The sequence below is a fragment of the Scardinius erythrophthalmus genome (genome assembly GCF_964197995.2).
Source record: "Scardinius erythrophthalmus genome assembly, chromosome: 18".
Lineage (NCBI taxonomy): Eukaryota > Metazoa > Chordata > Actinopteri > Cypriniformes > Leuciscidae > Scardinius > Scardinius erythrophthalmus.
Genome location: NC_138238.1, coordinates 8,226,450 through 8,248,995, shown reverse-complemented (window position 1 = coordinate 8,248,995; position 22,546 = coordinate 8,226,450). Strand labels below are relative to the sequence as shown.

The 22,546-nt window shown below is 38.2% G+C and overlaps 1 protein-coding gene across 1 annotated transcript; it reads left to right on the top strand.

Annotated features, from left to right (window-relative positions):
* Positions 1–18,629: 18,629 nt before the first annotated feature.
* On the top strand, positions 18,630–20,997 carry LOC308706852 (galanin receptor 2a; the record flags this gene model as incomplete). The annotated part of the gene is made up of 2 exons (XM_081392718.1): positions 18,630–18,976; positions 20,256–20,997. The coding sequence occupies 2 exons, from the start codon at positions 18,630–18,632 to the stop codon at positions 20,995–20,997; spliced, it is 1,089 nt and encodes a 362-aa protein (XP_081248844.1).
* Between the last annotated feature and the right edge of the window lie 1,549 nt (positions 20,998–22,546).

Genomic DNA, 22,546 nt, shown 5'->3' with positions numbered 1-22,546 from the left:
TTGATTTGATACAAGGTCTAAACAAGGGCCTGGAATTATTGGCCCACAAGGTTTCATATGGCTCCTGATGTGTTAAATTGATAGTTCACCCAAAAATTGTAATTCTGCATTTACTTACCTTCATGTCATTCCAAACCTGCATGACTTCAGGTCTTCTATGGAACACATAAAAATATATTGTGAGGAATCTGTACATTCAAGATTTTTTGCACATACAATGGAAGTCAGTGGTTACCAAAACTGTTGAAGTATCTTGTGTTCCAGAGAAGAAAGAATGTCATACATGTTTGGAATAACATGAGGGTGAGGAAATGAAAATTGGGTGAACTATCCCTTTAACAGTTTGCAGACTCAGAGCAGCGGTGGATTTGCTCTGTTAGTCAAGCCATTCCAGCAAGTTCTCATCCCAAGGCGTCATATACTGACGCTTTTGACATTTCGTCTACATCAAACGCACATGGCACCATTTAGCGTCAATATGAGACGCAGATAGATATGGGCCAGAAGGCGCCTCCTAGCGGTCTAACCCTAACCCTACCCCAGACCTAAACCTACCCACAACCGAACAAAGCTCTGTGCGTCTCATATTGACGCTAAAGGGTGCCATGTGCGTTCGATGTAGACGAAAAGTCAAAAGCGTCAGTGTATGACGCCCTAGGATGAGAATGCGTTGGCCATTCTGTAGAAGAGAGAAAAAGTAGGCGTGAGAAACTAATGCAAAATAAACTTTCCATAACATGTAGAAATGCAACAATTACTTTTTATAATGATTAAATATTGTAACATACACTCTAAGAACAAAATCTGTAGAAAAACGGAAAAGCTAACTTTTGTGTATTACTTTTAAAAGTAACATTTCCCACAACCGTTCAGTAGAACTTTGCATTCAAATGCATCTTTCACGAGTCATATGGAGAGATCATATCATCCTCACATTCTGTAGGGCTGTCTGCCTGTCAGAGCCCCAGGATATGTAGCCTGACGCTAGAAGCACTCGCCTGGCAGACCCCTAGTTCCCATGCATAGCTCTGTTAATGGCCTACGCATCTGAATAGAGGAGGAAGTGGATTGAACAACACGGGCAGCACAGGCCAGTTCTGCTGCCTTTCTCAGTCTTGATGACGTCATTCTCAGTGTGTTTCTGCTGGCTTGTCAGTGAGCCCTGGGGCATGACACTGCCGTTTTAGTCAGCATTTTGACGAGTGAGCCGTGAGTTGTGGTGGAGAGCAGAAAAATAAAATGTAATTAGCAGAACTCTGAGTGTGTAAAACACACTTATATGCATGAAAGTCTAATCGTGGTGGTTCCTATGTGTGTGTATATGTTAAGTCTTACAATATATGTGTGTGCACATTTTTAAATGAAGAGCTACCGTGCCTTAAAATTAGTCCATATGAGGTATGTAGACAAATCATTTTAGACCAAGTAGAGTCAGTACACTCGGACAAGAGATGTCAAAAAAAGCGAGATAAAATCAATGCTTTTACTGAAAAAAAGTGGCAAACGTTTCGGTCACATGTGACCTTTATCAATGCCAAGCTTACAAGACACATATAAGTATAAATAAATATTGTAAGCTTGGCATTGATAAAGGTCACATGTGACCGAAACGTTTGCCACTTTTTTTCAGTAAAAGCATTGATTTTATCTCGCTTTTTTGACATCTCTTGTATTTGGTGGAGTGTGTAGACTCTCTTGAAGTTCCTCAAATTTTATATATAAAATGTGTCGCCCCGCCCCAATTGTGCAGACTGCATTCTGATGGTGGACTTGCGCTCAGGAGAAGAGCGGATTAATTCTTTCACAATATGACGTCACACTCAGCACGTATGTTTAAAAAAACATAATTTAATATATAAATTACACTTTTTAATAGCCCACTTAAAGTTTTTATTACAAATAATTTACTAAATGCTAAAAATGCATAAATGTAAAATTTGCATAGCATTTATATTCCTGTGAAAACTGCACTCCTACTTCCCACGCCCCTGTAAATTCCCCTGATAGATACTTTTATAAATATATATTTAACCTACAATCTTCATGTGGAGAAAAAATGTCCGTGGACATGCATGTCTATTTGTCATCTACCCTTCTGTACTTCATTACACAGAATTGATGAACTGCAGAAAGCCTTTTCTAACTTTCTGTCATGTTTGCTTCTAGTTTTCACAGAATAACAGTCTACAGCCATTCTAGTCTGTGAAATTCTTTGCACTCGCTGAACCCCTCTGAGATATTTTTGGGCCGTGCATCTCTTTGCAACGGTTGACCTGATTCGCTTAATTATACTGAGAATAAATACTGATATAAAATGAGCGGCACAGCAAATTATATTAATAATCACAACAATACCTGTTTCCTGCTCAGTGGCCAGTTGTCTTATGTTGTTTTATGATATGATTGGCCTGTAGAATTTATTCTAATCAATCCAGCATGCAATCTGGATTTGCAGTTGTTGCAAGCAATGACTAGCTGATCACAAGGTGTCGAAGCTCAGTGAAAAAGGGTCATAACTCTGACTCTTTGGTTATTTTTAAAGCCTTTTACCAGGACTGGACCCCCTACCAGTCAGAACGCTGCCGCTGTCTGCCAGACAACCAGATGAGCTCTTAACCTGTTCTGTCCATGCTGTTCTTGGCCCTCCGTTTTGAAATCCACATAGAAACACTAGTGGAGCAAGAGAGGAAAAATAAGTCTGAGAAAGGAGTCATTAAAAATTATTATGCAATTATTTCATACTATAAAAATATGGTCTGCATTTGCTTTTGATTATTCTCATTAGAAATTATATGAGAAGCCTTAAAAAAAAGTACAATACGTTCCATTTTATTTTAGGGATGTCATGAGAACCCAGAAAGTATGTGTTGAGGTGAACAGGAAGAGCTTGGGTGCCACTTCCTCTCTCTCTCTCATTCTCTCTCTCTCTCTCATTCTCTCTCTCTCTCTCTCTCTCTCTCTCTCTCTCTCTCTCTCTCTCTTTTATTCATATTAAAAATGTGCCATTTCTAAATTAATTTGGAGATTCAATGTGAAATTATTACAATATAAAAATATATTCAAATGTTAATGTTAGGTGCGACTTATTGTGAATAATTACAAGTAGTTAATTTTTATGAATATATAATATAGTTAGAAATTAAATATATATTGTTAGTCTATTTAAAAACATCTCATAGGGGGTTAATTGAGTTAAAAATTAATTTTTGGGGCACACTTGAAATAGACTCTAGACTTGATCTAAGAAATCCAAACCAATCTTGAGAAGAACTATCAGTAAAAGTTATGTCTTCTTTCTCATACTATTTAAAGTAACTCGCACTTCAAGCCATTGTTTTCTTTAATCACCGTTAGAGAGTTCTAATGAGCAGCTGAATTTATAGTTGGACTAAAAAAAAAAAACGGCACAGTTTAAGCGGGACGTTAACAGGTGCTTGCCCGTATGTTATTTGCTAAACAGTTTGTTCATTTTTTGGAGACCAATCTGTTTTGATAGAAACAGCCTTTGAAATAAATAATCTCTTGACTGTAAACTTCTTCACTGGGTTTGGGGGAAGGGTAACGGCACCTTTTGCGCCAGTTCGCTGCACATGGTAGCCTAATGTGCGGATGTGCTATTTAAAGTATGGCCTTCCCTCACATCAGGTCAGAGCACTGTCAACATCGAGAAATGCAAACAAAAGACCGCTTGGTGTTTGGCCCTGTGCGGAGCGGAGTTGTGCTGCACAGATGTGGGCTGCGAGCGAACGCTCTGTTGCATGCTAAGTGACACGAGGCTGCGTGTGCGCATGCTCCGTGGGATCACATTTTACGACGCGCTATTTCCATGTCGATTTTTGCTCTAATGTGTACATTGGTAGATCAAATGATTGCTCCTCATGTAATGCATGACACATATTGCAACGGATTAGGTCCACATTTTAAAGTGCAATCATGCGGAGATGTTTTTTTCTTTGGATGCCCTTCCAACATCTCTGCACCCAGGTTCTCCTACTAGAGTTTAAACTCATATGACCCTTATATGCACACACCAAATAACCCCAAAAACTGAAATCAGATTGCGTTTAGTGACAACAAACAGAAAACATGACACTGTGCACTGCAACTGATTTGGTGATTTCTAGGAAACAGTGTGTGTTCAATTAGTGCATGTTTCCCACATTTAAAGAGAATTAAGGTTGATCCTCTAAGTAAATTAAAATTAGCATGATTGTGTTTTCATACAATATTTCAATTAAAGCATTATTACACAAAACAAATAATGACAAGAAAAAGAAATATAACACATATTAATAAAGTACAATTAGAATAAATTATCATGAGCATTTATGACATTCATTTCAATGTTTGAAGTGAGGTCCTGCCCCAGTGATGATACTAGGCATTTCTGCTTCTTTGGTTAATGAATGGAAATATACTTTTTAAAACAATGAGTGTTTGTCTCTTTTGTTCCTCCGTAATATTGCACACAGTGCAAACACTGACATGCTTTTAGACACATTTAGCCCTTCAGCCTTGTATTTTGGTTTTATACAACAGTTAAATAAACAACATGTTAATATTGAGTAACTTATATATTAGACATAATATTGCCAGTTACTTGGTCTGTTTTTGTTCCACCAAATGCGTTCCTGCATGACTCTTTGCATTAATTTGGTTGAGAGAATGATTCAACCACTCACTCGCTTGTTTTATTTCTGAATACGTGTTTTAATTCATAAAGACTATTGAAGTATAAAGTATTGAAAACAGACTTTTTAAAATCGGACTACACCGCAAAGACACAACTTTGCAGTGTTTACCTTTTACTGTATGTGAACTCATTTACTTCAGACTGCAAACTCGTTTTGCTGATGGGTTGTAGATTCAGTGGCAGCGACATAGATTCAGTAGTGGGGTGTGCCACTGCTCAAAAATAATAGATTGATCATGGGATTTATGAGTCAATATCAAAATTGCTCAAAATGAAAATCATGTAATCAAAAAATCTATATTTTAACCCAGGCCTAAATTTATCGGTCGAGTGAGTTCTGAACCTGTAACCTCTTGCATTTAAACAAGAAGTATAGCCTACCTCAAGACCAGACAATGTTTTTTTTTTCTCTGTCAGTGTGGGTGAAAATAGGTCATACCTTTCTTCTAGGTATCTCTTCTCTCGGCATTTACTGTTGAAAAACACTGTAATGGTGAACAGACTGTGAAGGGAGCAATAGACTAAGCACAATTAGCCCTTCACATTCCAGCTGTTTCTATAAATACCCCTTTCGTGGTCTCCCTCTCTCTCTGTCATTCTCATTAAACCAGTGGAAAATCATTCTGCGTCTGTCGGGACTTTAAGCCCCGCTTCCCCTCGAGGAAATTAAGGCATGCAAAGGGCTCTCTCAATCTATATTAGAGGCTCTGGAGAGCTCTTAGAATGTGGTTAATAGATTCATTTTAGTCTGGCTCAGGTGAAGTGACAGTCTTGATGGGTCAGAGTTGAACCAAGTAAATTGCAAAAAAAAAAAAAAAAAAAAAAAAACGGGCGGGTAAAAGCCATACATTTACCCGCCCAATAGACCCTTCCCTCCAATAAATCAGGACAGAAGTGGTTGAAAGTGGACATGAGAGACAGATTAAAACACCAGGTGTAAATGGGTACAGTGTGTACTGTATGTGTCTCCCTCGTGATCTGTGATCCGATCGACCAAAACGCATCTTAATAGCAGGTGTAAACAGGGCCAGAAATATACAGAAACAAATGGCAATTTTGTTTCAAATCAGTTTGACTGTAGACATACTGCTCAGGATTTCTTCTTAGAGATGAACTGAACTTTGCTACGTTTGTCATATCGTGCGAGCACTATTTATTTACACTATTATAGTGCTAATGAAAAACAAACCACCCCTGATGGAAACTTTTCATCTAGTGTGATATGATTTACATTATGCATCCATAACCTTTAGTAAGGTGCTGTCATAGCTGTTGCATCCATCTCACACATTTACAAAGACGTAAGGACAGAGTGCATGTAAAATATGAAAATGATTAGTACCTCAGATTAGTCAAGATTATTTATTTTTACCTTAAATATGTGTGCAGTGGAAGTTCTGTTTTCACTAGCAACTAATGGGATTGGCTGTTTTTTCATTTGCTTTGTATAAAACCGAAGAGAGAGTTAGTTGCATTGCTATCAAACTCAGATTTTGTGTGTGTGTTCTTTTTTACTTCAAAGGTGTGATATGAGAACTTAGTGGGGAAAATATTCCTAAAATTCACCTATTACAAAGAATATGGAAGCCTTTTTTGCCTCAGAATAAAAAAAAAAAATTATTGTAAGATTAAAAGTTATTAAAAGCGAAATCACAACATATTTATATATATATAAATCTAAGAAATTTGTGTGTGTATATATATATATATATATATATATATCACAGTGATATATTATAATATAGATTTGAATAAAATATTATATTAGGTCCATTGTAGCGGACTTGGTACATCACTATAAGAGGCTCTGCATTCTTTATATTGGATTCTCTGGTAATGGCCAGCATAGTGACAACAATGTGGATTGAACTAAGTATTTCCCAAGTGACGTAATTCTTTTACAAACAGCCTGTGGACCTTCATGCAAAGAAGGAATTCAAATGCCCTCATGTCTCTGAAGATGCAAAGGGTGGTTAATGGCACAGAAGGGCCCAAAATGCCTGCGAGCTTCGCCAGGTCTTGACAACATGTGCTGTATCCAGGTGCTCTTTCCAACCGCTCTCCCTTTAAATATGTGAGATGCGTTGTAGCATTTTTCCAGCTTTGGCCTTGGCAGCCAAACGCACCTAAACGAGAGTGTTTAGCTGGCTGAGCGCAGCGGCAGAGAGTGCCCTCAAGCCATGGTATCCAGAGTTCAAAGCCCTGCTGTCTGGAAATAGTACCTCAATCACCTTGATTGGGGAGAAAATGACCTCTCGTCTGCGGCATCTGCAGCTGTGCAGATGGGAGATGGGTATTCGTGAAAAGTGAATTCCAGGATGGCTGGATGTATTAACCTGGTCATTCCTTATGGATCTTGGCCTGTCTTGGTAATGTGTGGACAGTTGCAGATGAATAGCACTAGATAAATCAAAACGATATAAAGTTAAATGTTTTGTAGTTGGAGTGTTTTGAGTTTTTTTGCACATTTAGTAGCACATTGTTCTTGTCTGCATTTCATTCAGTGCTTAATTTGTTGGACGTCAATGGAAGACATGCACTTTAAATGGATTTTCCATTTAAAGATGTACTGTGTTGTCAATTGGTAAAGGTTTTCAGGCTGGTCTATTCAATGCACATTCAACAAATTGCATCATTACCTCAGTCTTCAGTGTCACATGATCCTTCAGAAATGATTCTATTATGCTGATTTGGTGCTCAAGAAACATTCCCTAATATTATCAATGTTAAAATAAAAAAATCACTCAATATTACTGCTTAATATTTTTGTGTAGGCCGTGATACTTTTTAAAGCATTCTGAATATAAAGGGAACAGCAAAATTCAAAAGAACAGCATTTATTTAAACACTTCTGGTCAATTTAACGCATCCTTGCTGTATAGAAGTATTCATTTCTAAAAAATAATAAATCATATGTTTGAACGGTAGTTAGATGTTTAGCCCTTTTAAAGCCACAGTATGGAATTTTTCTCCACTAGGGGTCGCTAACCTCTTTACAATAACTAAGGCGTAGTTTGATGACGCAACACATGCTAAGAATTATGGATGTTGTCGTCAACGTCAAGCCGACCGATCTAATAATGTTTATGGATGACTGAATACATCGATGCTTTTTTCATGACTGTGATTTGAAGCAGTTCGGGATTGCTAAGAGACAGCTATCAGCTCCACACGCGACGCGAGTCCCGCAGATATAAAAGGAATAGCCTATGGACATTTCATTCTACCGAACTACACGCAGAATTACTACTCAAAGGTCAGTTTATTAGACAAATTAAACTTGTGATGTAACGCAGCGCTGTTTCACTGGTCTAACATTAGCCTACACTAGCACACTAAACTGCATTTGAATGTGTTGAAATGTATGTGTTAGTCTGTCTGTATGAGACTAGCAGTAAGCTAGATCAACATTAGAATAACATACAGATCATATTCTAACATTTTATCATTGTTGAACTAACGTTATATAACATTGATTAGTTTTATGTAAATGTGCTCACCTGTTTAATAAAGTACATGTAGGAGCGGTCGAAGTCTCGGACGTGGAGCTCTCGTTTATATACTGTCTATGGGAGCTCTCGGCATCTCGAAAACACCGCGCTGATATTGATTCTCGTTTTAGTTCTCCTTTTTTATCCAAAGACTGCTTGCCATGGTCCGTAATGTTTGAACGAAACAACAACAGCGTGCAAATAGACATTGCGAACTCTACAGTTGTCTGCGTCTGTCGCTTTGGTTAATCAGAGGGCTCTGGTCATAGCTCTGGTTACCATGGCAGTACGAGCGGAAACCATAGGCGGAAACCAGGGACAACGCGGATATGACGCCATTGACGGCGACAAACCGGAAATAAAGAAACGTGCCGTGTCTAAAAATTAAATTAAAATTTCTCCTGGTTTGAAAGTTGTTGGAAACAGTCGGGATAATGTGAGTACACAACTAAAAAAAATATATAACATAGATATAGTGATTTTTGCTAATTTTAAAGCAAAAAAGTTACATATTGTGCCTTTAAAAGCTACTGATGGCAGACCAATCACATGACTACCCTGCATTAACCAGAAAACATCATTCACACGATAGAGATAAAAAGGAAAAATGTCTGTGATACATTGATCTCAAAAACCTGTATAAGAGCTGAGACCCAAGTTTGAGTCTGACCTGGGTCAGGTCCTGATCCCACCTCTATTTTCAGTCTGCACTCCACACATCCTGTAAATAAGGGCAAAATGCTTCAAAACACAGTACTTCCTTACAAACAGGTATAATGCTTAGTTATTAGAGTCAAATGCCGATCTCCGGTTTATCTAATCCTCCTCCAAGAACTGAAGCTGTTCGTGACAGTCAGAGAGGTTATTCCTTGAATTTCAGGAAGCATTAGAGATGTAAAATTCCTTCTGAATGCATTGTAAATATGGGAGTAATATTCAGCACAGTACAGTTGTTGTTTTGTGTAACTTGGATGTGTTTTGCTTAACATTGTGAAGGAATTGTACTGTAAACATCATGAGATGCTCAGCTCAGTGACACTCAGTACTGGACAGTTGTTGTATTGTGTAACTTGTGCCTTTTTCCACCATCCATGTTTTGGAGTTTAGTTGAGGTGATTTGTTGATGCTGCCGTTCCTTTTGGAATCATTTTTTTTGTTTTGTTTCTTTTGTATGTTTGAAGTTCACCAGAACCTGTGGTTCACCTATGACAGGAAATTGCAGTAAGTTCTTTCCGGAATGGGGTTAAAAGACTCGGCCAATGGGTCCTTGAATTTCCACCGCATAACAACAATGTTTCAATTCGTCTAATCGGGGGTATTTAGGCTAAGTAAACTATTACTCTTTGGGATTTCTTCAGAAGACATGGCCCAGTCATGCCGGTCCTTTATTCAAACCATTTGTGTGTGGTTGGGAGTCAGGGGAGGGCAGCAGCCGGCGGAGCGAGTGGAAGGATGGAGAAAAGATTGGATAGCCCTGGGAGAAAGTCTGAGACGCGCAGAGTGAGAGGTCTTGGCTGCCATTGCCAAACCACACGCAGCTTGCGTGATTGTGGCTCTGCTGCCTGCACACGCTCCCCCTTTCTTCTCCCAAACTCCCAGAAGCACCTGCACGCACCGCCACCTGACCTCCTCGACCTTTGAACTTCTGAGAACCCTCCGAACAAGATAAGGGTGAAAAAGACAGACGCTGAGAGAAAAGTGTGACAAACATCTAAGTTTAGCTCTTACTTCACCCTCTCTTGTGCGCATTTCAGATGAACTCCAGATTGAAATAATAAAAGCACACTGAGACTCTGACCCGTGATCATCTGCGTCTCAACTGAATGCTTTTTGTGATATCTTACCGCAATAATTCATACATGTTTTTTCCATTACAAATGCACCTCGTCGACAAGCTTTGGTCGATTCACAGTGCTCGCTGATTTACGACGCTTAACGAGAGCACTACAAACTGATTAATTCATTTCTTATCAGGTCGTAGCGTAATGGTCTCACTTAGGGGTCCTTAAGCAGTCTCACACACTAAATATGTATAAAAGGAAGAAAGTTTGAGAAGGAGCCAAAAGCCAGATCTCGCCAACAGCTTTTTAATGGCACAGGTTTATAATGAAACACTCCTTTAGCCCCCTTCCCAAAGCAGTGACGCTATCCACTAGACACACACACACACACACACACACACACACACTCACACACACATTAGAAACGCACGCTATTCATAACATGTGAGGCTATCACGAATGGAAAGAGGCATTTCAGGGGATGAAGAGAATTTGAGCCTTACGAAACCCAGGTTTGTGAAAGAAAAAAACGTGCATAACTTTCTTGGTTTCTTAAATATTACATTGATACAGAAGACTGACACTTTTGCCCAGTTAAAGATTGAAGCCGGTTCTCAGGTGTTTTGAGTCAATCTAAATGAGGTTACAATTATGGACACGTCCGTACATGTCCGTACCGCTTCAGCTCTGGCGGGCCTCCATGAAAAAGCCATTGATGAAATAAAACTTCCTGCACAGAGCGCACAGCCTCAACCCACACAAACCATTACTTAGAGTCTGACAGTGACTATTATGCAGCCCTTGTTATGCACTTCCTAAGATGCAAGGCATGCAGAAAAATAGCACAACCTCATAGAAAGAATAAAATATTGTGCATTAGATTTAAAAGCGTCTCTGATTTCCTCAACGAGCTCTGGATTCATTAAAAAGACAGACTCAAAAGAGTCATTTCTTTGTGAACTAAACTGGTCACTCTATGTTATTGTTGCATGTTTTCTTGCCATTATGTCACGGTACGCACATTAAAGGTACAATATGTACGAATTTTGTATCAAAATATCCAAAAACCATTTGCACGGTGTTATACATTTCTTTCAATTGTGTACTTGCATTATCCAAAAAAATTCAGAGAAATTCACAATTTTAAATAGTGCCCGTCTATTGCCACTTGTCACCTGTCAATGACGTAATAACCGCGTTATCCCTGGTTTCCGCTTCTACTGCCATAGTAACCAGCGACAGATGTGGACAACTGCGTAACGTCTAGCGGCACGCTCACGCTGTTGTTTCGGATGTCTTTGGGACAAAAGGAGAAATAAAACGAGGATTAATATCGCCGTGGCGTTTTAGAGATCCCGAAAGCTTCGCGACAAACTTGGACTTGAAGAGACGTCGCTCTTCTATGTACTTTATTAGACATGAGCAAATGTACATAAAATGAATCAATGTTATATAGCTCAACATGATGAAATGTTAGGATATGATCAGTATGTTATTCTAATATTGATCTAGCTCACTGCTAGTCTCATACAGCCAACAAACTAACATATAGACTAACATTATAACTTTCAACACACTCAAAAGCAATTTAGTATGATACTGTAGAGACCAAGTGAAACACCGCTGTGTTACCTCACAATTTTAATTTGTTACATCAACTGACCAGTTTGAGTATTAATTCAGCACTTGCGGGTAGTTGGGTAGAATGAAATGTCCTCATTCCTTTATATCCGGGGGACTCGTGTGTGGCACTGATATCTGTCTCTCATTAGCAATTGCGACCTGCTTCATACCACAGTCATGTTAAAAAACATGAATGTATTCACTCATTAATAAACATTATTTTCCATAAACATTATTGGATCTATCGGCATGACAACAAGTTCCATGATTCCGCTTATTCACTGCGTCATCGATCTACTCCTTTGTTATTGTAAGAGGTTAGCAACCCTAGCGGTGAAAAAAGTTACATATTGTAGCTTTAACAGCGGCGTAGATTCAGTAGCGTCAATGCAATTCTCCTGAAAAAAAAAAAAAAAATATATATATATATATATATATATATATTTGCGATTTTTAGAATCAGTATTTTATGGGAGTGGAAAGTTCTGCGCGTGATCTACTGACAACATGCAAATGAAAGAACACAGACGCAGTCAGATCATTTTCATAATAACCAACGCAATCTACCAACGGCAGCGCAAATTAGTGCCTGGTTTAAGACTTGCTTTTTTGGGCGGTAAAAAATGGCACAAATACCAGTATACTGACTAGCGCAAACCTTCATAAATCGAGTGGCGTTATTCATTTAAATACTCTTTTGCATCTGAAAAGGAAACTTCTACAAATGCATGTGAAATAAGGTCAGCTGCAAAAATAACTTTGTCCACTCCTTTAAGCGATCATTTTTCACTGCGTGTCTTTAGTAAATCCTGACAGTAGTTTTTTGACTCCAAAAGAGAGTTCGGTACAAGCTGTTAGTAAATCTGGCCCTAGATGTGCAGAGTTTACACTTCCCATTGTGTCTCTTTTCTTAGCCACCCAGCCAACACACATTTGGGCCCCAAAATATTCCCATGTGTGGCCAGCATGAAGCTGTCAGCTCTTGTTACCCCAATATCACCCAGCAGCTTTGAACGCGCCGAGCCCACCAGAGCAACAAGTTCACAGCCTATTGTGTCATTTCCGCTAGTGAGAATGCACAGAAAGGGGTCATTCAGGCCAGACTCACCTGATACCAGAGCCTCGTTGCAGTAACAGTTGTGTAAGCAGGCATCAATTTATGACCAACGGAAAATACAGAACCCTCAATTCTTTAAGGATCACTGGGACTTGGAGGCCACCGCAAAACCGTAGCCAAAAACAGACAGCGAGCATTCAGAAAACGACTGTGTGACGTAAAGAACATACAAGAGAGTGATAAATGGTCAGAGGAAAGGAAGGGAAAAATGTCCTTTTCCTCTGTTTTTCTTCGCTTTCTCCGAATGAATGGAGTTCTGTTTAGTTGACTTCGAAAGCAGTAGTCATTATTTTGACAGTAACCCACCAACAGAAGGGTGGAAAAGTCATTACAGAGGCATCCTAGGCCACTTTCAACACTCAGATATTTCAGGCATTTCTTTCAGAAGTAGTAACCAACCAGCAAAGAGTCTGGAGAGAATGGACCTTCAGCGTGAATGGACACCATGTAGCCTACTCTTTTTTTCTTTCTTCTTCTTCTTCTTTTTTTTTTTTTTTTTTAATAGAAGGCTTTGGAAGGTGTTTTCTTTTTTGGTCACCACTTTTTTAGAAAGACATTTTTCAATGTTATGTCAGTATTACAACACATTGAAAATTAACTCTTTCCCTGCAATTGATGGAATTTTCAGTCATTTATGACACAACGCTTCCCCACCATTGACAGAAATTTAAGGCAATCCGTGTTTTGACTGTTATACGGTAGGGGGCGCTATTACGCATCGTCTGAAAGATTACAGAATCCCCTGATCAAAACACAGGCGAAAAAGAAGCAGAAACAAGCGATAAAGGCATTGGTTGCATCTGAAACTCCATTCTCCCCTACTATATAGTAGACGAAAAACAGTATGAGACAAAAGAAGTATGTCTGAATTCACAGTACTCATAAAAGAGTAGGCAAAAAGTACCTGGATGACCTACTACTTCCAGTAATATTCTGAAGTGTGCAAACAATGGACACTTTACTATCCCATGAGGCCACGGGAGAGGATTTTGTGAAGAACTGACGCTGGTAGATCACGTGATCATGACAGAATGGCGAATGTAGTATGTCCAGATTACATTCATACTACACAAACAATCATACTATATAAAACATACTTTTTTAGCGGTCCTGAAGTAATAACTTTTTCAAAATAAGTAGCCCACCTACTCAAGAGAGTATGTGATTTTGGACGCAGCCAGAGCTTATGCACATGGAAAATGAAGTGAACATCAAACATTGTTTCCTTTCTGAATCCGATCCGGATGTAGTCTTTGACAAACCGCCCCTCAATTTTCTCAGCTTTTTGTTCCAAATTTAGCTTTTTTTATGAAGTGTACCTGTACCCACATCCACATTCAGTCGAGCGGTTTAAGCAGATTTAAGCAGAGGCTCTGTTCTTTCTTTTGATATAATGCTAAATATTCTGGGGGCCATGACATTTTTGTGAAAATTATCAAAAATGCTGCCGCTGGCTGGCAACTTTTTTTTTTTAAACGTTGGTGGGGAAAGAGTTAAATGATTAATTATGCATACATAACTAATAATATTCATAAATAGTTAGTATTATTATTTTTATTATTATTCATGACCTCAATACCTTAATAAATACCATAAAAAGTCCATAAGCAGGTAAGGAAGAATCTGCATTGAGTGTGAATGTTTCTTCTGTTTTGGTTCATTTTACTGCAACCTCTATGATGAAGTGTCCTGATTTATACATTTCAAAATGTGTAGTTTGTCCTTTGCAACATTACATGTTTGGGAATTTCATTATGATTTGATACCTTCCTCTTTTGCTAATGCCAACATGTAAGATATGTTCAAACTGAATCATGCCAACAGGTGGATAGATCTGTGTGGCTTAAAATTGCTCGAGCATCAGTTTTGTGTGGATCCAGTGCCACAGTTGTATCATCTTTTGTGATAGTGTTGCCCTCTGGTGGTACACTTGTGTGGTACATGTTGCTGCAAAACACAAGGACAAAAAACTAGTATTACAATTCAGAAAAAAATCTTTATATGCAGAAAGTAACTCTATACATATATGACTTTGTAATTAAATGTTTTCTTGGATCCAGTGTGTTTTCTGTGACTTGGCTATGCAATATCAGGCATAGTGTAAGTCATATCATTTAAAATTTTCCGAAACTGTTACCCGATCAGGTACCGGCAGCCACTGAATCTAGAAGGAAACCAACAGCACAGCTTTGTCCCCTGGATATCCCTCGGTATAAAAAGCAGTGGTTAAACTTAGTAACGAGTGTATGCGTATGTGGAAAAACGTGACTCACACTGTAAGGATGGTGGGGTTCAGACAGGGGCAGGTCTGGCTGAATGGGGTTCTTCTGAGGGAACTGGGTCAAGTCTCTGGGTCCAGGATGAGATGAACGACAGATGAAAGGGATACTGTAGGATATATTGGTTCTGCCTGTATCAGACCTACAGATTTAGCTTCTGTCAGATACAGCAATGCCTTTGAGTCTTGTGACTAATTTTTGACACCGTGGTTTGAGCTCCAATAAGCATAGAAACAGATAGGTGGGTTTTGACTGCATTATTGTGTGTATGTCATGGAACAGCATTGCAGATATCACACATAGATGCATAGATTTATTCAATATGCAAAGGTATTCCTATTTGATGTGATTGTACTGAATGAACTTTCTTGTAGTATTTTCCTGTTCATTTACCTCTAGAGGGCGATCAGAGGACAGAATAGAATAAAACGGAATAGAATAGAATATACTTTTTTTTTTTAAATGCATTAGATGCTAAATATTGTATATTTATCTTAAAAATAAAGGTTCTTTATTAGCATCTGTGATTCCAGGAATAACCTTTAACATCCCTTTCTATCCCACAAAAGGTTCTTTAAAGGGAAAAACGTTTCTTTAGATTATTAAAATGTTCTTCACACTAAGAAAAACTTTTCCTTGAAATATTCAAATGGTTCTTCTATCTGTGGCATCACTGTGAACCCCCCCTTTTGAAACCTTTATTTTTAAGAGTGTATTGCACTGGACTGAATATAAAAACAATGGATGTTTGACAGTTTAGCAAGTTATAAAATATATATTTTTTTTTATTATTATCACAAAACATAGCGATGTTACGTATTAACCTTAATGCTAGGTATGTTCCTGGGACTATATCTTCTAATGAAAAAATCCAATTAATAAATTTATGTAATAAAATAATATTTTTATGTTCTTAATATTTTCACTATTGTATTGAAGCAATAATGTGCTCAATTCTGCTGAATTGTGAATGGCAAAAAGGGTTGTAAAGATTCCACTTTAGTACTGATATTTACAATAGCTCGGCCTTTAGTTTATTTTTTTAAATTATAAACAATTATTCTGGTTTCTTGATGCTGGTTGGTCAGTACTTCTCCAAGCATGCTAAAAACACCCTTAAAGGGATACTCCACTTTAAAATGAAAATTCTGTCATCATATACTCACCCTCATGTTGTTTCAAACCTGTATGAATTTCTTTCTTCTGCTGAACAGAAAGGAAGATATTTAGAAGAATGTCAGTAACCAGTATTTTTTTTTTCCTACTATGGAAGTCAATGGTACCAGAAACTGCCTGGTTACTGACATTCTTCTAAATATCTTCCTTTGTGTTCAGCAGAAGAAAGAAATTCATACAGGTTTGAAATAACATGAGGGTGAGTATATGATGACAGAATTTTCATTTTAAAGTGGAGTATCCCTTTAACCCCAAAAGGTAAAGCCTCACTGCATGTGTTTGGTACACATACAACATCCCTATGTCCTATAGTTTACATTAGCTAGATATCAGCAGTATTAAATGACATGTGATCTGTTGCAGGAACACCAGAGAGATAATGGGGATGAATTGAGGATCAGTAAAGAAGCAGGCACCACCATGATAACAAGTTGTCAGATGCAGGTCTGGAATCCACAATAGATAAATGATGTCTGTGAGTGTGAACTCTCATTATAAAAACGACAGGAGACCAATCTTAAATTGGCATGATCATAATATAGAAACTTTGAGTCAGAAAGTTTCTACTGCTCATTGTTTCTCTTATGGTTGCTGATTAAACTAATCAGAAGCAGCATTTGATTTGCTAAGTCATTGAGTCATCCATTCTCCTTAAATTACTGTAAGTGGAGAGCTGGGCTGGCACACCTTTTAACTCTGTTTAATATTTCTCAAGGTAGTGTATGCTTCTTCTTCTTCTTCTTCTTCTTCTTCTTCTTCTTCTTTTTTTTTAGTTTCAATGGTGAATACCATTGAACATTTCAACCTTTATTGCTCAGAAAAAAAAAATGCATTTCATCTAAGACATCTTGACATTTTGTGATAACATGCTCCAGTAGTGGGGTAGCCTATATTATCACTCTATATGGGGAAGTTGTCAATGGAGTCAGCCATTAAAGTTAATCGCATTTTATTGCCAATGTATGAACAGCTTGTAACGAAACTTAAAAAAACGACACCTTCCCCAAAGTCCTAGGTTCTCTGTGAAGGTAGCCTATATTATCACACTATATGGGGAAGTTGTCAATGGAGTCAGCCATTAAAGTTAATCGCATTTTATTGCCAATGAAACCTAAAAAACGACACCTTCCTCAACATCCTAGGTTCTCTGTGAAAGCCTGCTGTTTTTATGTGAAGGACTCAGGACATTTTCGCCAGGAAAACAAAAGGATGTGACATTTACGCGCAATCTAGAGTCTCTTCCATTCAATGACACATAAAATTAATGCTTAAACTATTACAGTGTGGATAATGCCGAAAGAGCCTTTCTTTATTATAATGTCAATGAGTCATGCAAAGAAAAGGGGTTAGTTAAAACTAAAGTGCAAACACTATATCGTCTCAATATTATATATGCTATCATCTGTCAACATGATGCCGGTGATTTGCAGAACTGGTGCAGTTTCCTAACTGCTGTGTTCTCACCGCTGTCATTTTTGTTGTGTGTTTCTTTTGTTATTGAGAGGAAGTCCGGATGTACCTTAAAGGGATAGTTCACCCAAAAATGAAAATTGTGTCATCATTTACTCACCCTCAAGTTGTTCCAAACATGTATGAATTCATTGCTTCTGCTGAACACAGAAGACGATATTCTGAAGAATGTTGGTAACCAAACATGGGCCCAATTATCGAGATGGTCCTCAATGCAGTACAAAAGATCCGGGGAGAGGAGTCGGATCCAGATCCAACTCCTCCCACCTTACATACCTAAACCTACCCAACTCCACCCCCTGAACCCTAGACCCACCCCTAAACCTACCAATCTCCACCCCTTATATGAGATCCGACTCCTCCCCCCGGATCTTTTGTACTGCATTGATGCTACTGGAATTATCTTCCATATTATTTTCATGCTATAGAAGTGAATCAGGTCCAACAACTGTTTGGTTACCCATATTCTTCTGAATATCTTATTTTGTTTTTCAGCAGAAGAAATAAATTCATACAGGTTTGGAACAAGTTGTGGGTAAATGATGACAGAATTTTCATTTTTTTGTGAACTATCCCTTTAACAGTAGCCTATGTCAAAGGTATATATAAATATTTATTTAAATATTTATATAAATAATTGAAGAATATATATGTTTATTCATATAATCATATATGTATCAAGTGTGGGACTTGATATATAGTTTTAAAATATGTATTATTTTATTTTATTTTATATATTTTTTTTGCAGTGTAGCCTATAAGAAACAAAAAAGTTCTTGATAAATAGTTGAGTATAAGGGGAGGAGGCATGGTGATGATCACACGTTCAGTCACATCCACCTCATCTGTACCTGCGAGAAAACGGATGGAAGATGCTTTTCTTTTCTCGTTGTGTTTGACCTTGAGTAGGACTTAAATGTCAATGTAGATGTTCTTTATGCGTGCCCAAATGGTGCCTATGCAACGTTGAAGCTTTTTAGACGTTTCACTGTGTGAAAGATGAACGCATCTCAAGGGATTCACTTCTACCCCAGCTGGAAAGTTGAGTCGGTAATAATTTCTGTCATTTTCTCGATCATATTTTTGGTTGGTACAGTGGGGAACTGTCTTGTGCTCGCAGTTCTCATCCGCAACGGCCAGATGAACACAAAGAGCACCAACCTGTTCATCCTGAACCTCGGGCTGGCGGACCTCTGCTTCATCGTCTTCTGCGTGCCTTTCCAGGCTACCATCTACACCATGGACGAGTGGGTATTTGGACCCTTCGTGTGCAAAGCTGTGCACTTTATCATCTATCTGACCATGTACGCGAGCATCTTTACTCTGACAGCTGTGTCTCTGGACAGGTTCGTTCTTGTTGTGCACAAACAGCGCGCGCTTTTCTTTCCAGTTCAGCGAATCGTGAAACGCGTAATTGATTGAGATGTTATATAGCCAGTAATATGCAATAAATAATTGTAAGAGGACAGTGCTAACATGCACGGCACTTAATAAGAATAGTGCAGAAAGAAACGTTAACTGCTATTTGACGGTCTGTGATGCAAATATAATTATCATTTTTAATTCTCTTTTTTTTTTTTTTTTTTTGGTTTTTGAAAACAATGCAATAAACAATGCAATTAATAATGCATTTTAGGAATTGACATATGTTAAGCACTTTTAAAATGAAATGATTAATATAATCATAACATTCTACTGTGAAGGATAGCCTATTTGTACAAAATAATGGCTGCATTGCAATGTTTTTTGTTTATTGCTTGTTTATAATTTTTTTTTTGTATTCTTTCCTATTGTGATGTAGCCTACATCCGAGTCAAACAGCTCAAATCAGAATAAAATGTGGTGTGGGACTTGATTTTGTCCATCAGAAATTGATTGGATCATTGTGGTTGGCTATTGCTGTGATCTCATGCGAGTGACGCAGGTTGTCCCGCCCTCCTGCCAGTAAATACGTCATCAAAGAAAAGAAGAGACTTTAAAGGGATAGTTCACCCAAAAATGAAAATTAGCCCATGATTTACTCACCCTCAAGCCATCCTAGGTGTATATGACATTCTTCTTTCAGACGAATACAGTCGGAGTTATATCAAAAAATGTCCTGGCTCTTCCAAGGGAGTGAATGGGCACCATTTTTTTTAAGTCCATTCAAGTGCATCATATCCATCAGAAAGTGTCCCAAACGGCTCCGGGGGGTTAATAAAGGCCTTCTGAAGTGAAGCTATGCGCTTGTGTAAGAAAAATAGCCATATTTAAAACTTTATAAAGTAAAATAGCTTATTAATAACAGCAATTCACTGCCATTATAATGCTCGGAAGAGCCAGGACATTTTTTAATATAACTCCGATTGTATTCGTCTGAAAGAAGAATGTCATATACACCTAGGATGACTTGAGGGTGAGTAAATCATGGGCTAATTTTCATTTTTGGGTGAACTATTCCTTTAATGCAAGAGGGAAGGGCAGTTATTTTGATTACGAGGGAACATGAAAAAAAAAAAAATGATAATGAAAAAAATGAACACTGCAATATAAAAAAGATTTGTCCATTATGATTTCATGGTGACTTACAATTTAGCAATAATTTTAAATTATTATTGATGTATTGTGATTGCATTTTCTCAACAGATATCTCGCCATTCGGTACCCCTTGCGCTCTAGAGAGACGAGAACACCCCGTAATGCTCTGACCTCCATTAGCCTGGTGTGGGCGCTTTCGCTGTTCTTCTCCAGTCCTTATCTCAGCTACTACCAGCAGATGGATCTAGACGGGACCACCGTTTGCATCCCGGCGTGGAACATCCATCATCGTCGAGCCATGGACGTCTGCACCTTCATCTTCGGCTACCTCATCCCAGTCCTCATTCTCGGCATCACGTACGCCCGCACCATTCGCTACTTGTGGACCTCCGTGGACCCCATGCAGGACATGTCGGAATCCCGCAAGGCCAAGCGCAAGGTGACCAAGATGATAATCATTGTGGCTGTGCTCTTCTGTTTATGTTGGTTGCCGCATCACCTGGTTATCTTGTGCATGTTGTTCGGTCACTTCCCGCTCAACCACACAACCTACGTCATCCGCATTCTCTCTCACCTGGTGGCGTACACCAACTCCTGCCTGAACCCCATCGTGTACGCCCTAGTGTCCAAGCACTTCCGCAAGGGCTTCAAGAAGGTGTTTGGCTGTGCGTTCCCTAACCGGGTCGTAAACCGGATCCACAACGTGCAGCCGGCACAGACGGTAAGCCTGATGGAAGCTGCCACGTGCGAAGGATCCAATCATAGTGACGGGTCAACCCGGGGTCGCCTCTGGAGCAAAAGTAGCAAGAAGATGATGACAAGTGCCTTCATGACATTTAATGTGACATAATCCACTTACACTCTCACCCGCTGTCAAATCAGTGCTCACCAAAGTATAAAACTCTTCTTTTCCGGTGGCTTTTAACAGCATTTGCGCTGTGATTACATAACAAAAGTTGTCATATAGGCACAGGTTGTCAGGTAGAGAGGAAGCAGTGCTTTTTGTGTTCTCGATGAGGACAGTGACTGATGTTTAAAATGTAAAATCTCTCGTGTCTGTGTTTTGTCAATGTTGGCAGCTTTCGTCACTGCGCTATGTGTTTTATGACTGTGACTCATAGTAAGGTTTTCCAGAGGTACGAATAGATTCAATTATCAGAGAAAAGTGCCGGCATCAATTTGTTTGGTTCAAACGTTCACATGGCGAACTTTCATAACAATTTGATCATATTGGAACATATTTTTAGAATTTATGTCACCTTAATACAGTATTCCTCTGCCATTCTCATCTTCTTTTGGGTTATTGCTACACAGGATCTGTTGTATGGGTCAATGATGTATAAGAGTGTCTATGGCAAATAAATCAAAATGTCTTTGAAAACCTAGTTTCAAGCACATGTGGTCATATGGTTTTGTCAAATATTTGTATTATTGTTTATGTAAACATATATTATATATGGTTGCACCACATGGTTTTGTTGTTATTTAAAATATTTTAATATGAAATATTTCCAAATAAGCAGTTTTGTTATTTTTTAGAACAGAAATAAAGTAATAAAATAAACACATTTTTAAAAACATTCACCCTTTTATTCTTGAGGATATTACTTGAATATCCCAAAAATATAAAAAATAATTTTAATTCATAAATTAAAAACATTCTCTTTATTGAAAAGGTACACTACAATTCAAAAGTTTGGGGGTCAGTAAGATTTTGCAATTTCTAAAAAAAAAAAAAAAATCTTGCTGACCCCAAACATTTGAACGGTGGTTTTCAAGTAATTCTATGCATGAATTGCATTTTTTGTGTATTTTAAATAAATTAATATATTTAGTTGAAAACATGAGTCATTGACCCCTATAGTAAATTTCCTGAAACTGTTTACATTTACAGTCTTTCATGGACAACAGCTGAAAGAAAAAAGGTTGACTTTGTTTGCAATATTATATGAAATGTCTCACATACAGTATACTGTATCTGTACCACTACCTCTTTTGTGTCTCATGGGTCATTGGGTACGTCAAGCATGTTATGAATTTGAAAGATAATGCTTTGAATGTGTATTCTACTTAGGCTCAACCATAAATGCTGGAAAGAATTAACAAGCCGATTAATGAATAAATAAACGATTCGTTACCGGAAATAAGTCTTGGTCTTTGTGATGATTTCTAAGCAACAGTGTATAGAATGATCATTCAAGCTGTTATCAAACAGATCTGCACTAGAATATCCTCTAATCTTGGTTCTCCCTGGATCTGGCTTTATTGGGAATGTGCCAGTTGGCTGGTATAGTGTGTAACTGCTCCAGGCTCAGCTGTTGCTTAGTGAGTTTGTGGGCAATATGTGCTCTCTGATTTGCTCCATCAGTGGAAAAAGCCCAGCATTGCAGCCTCATTTA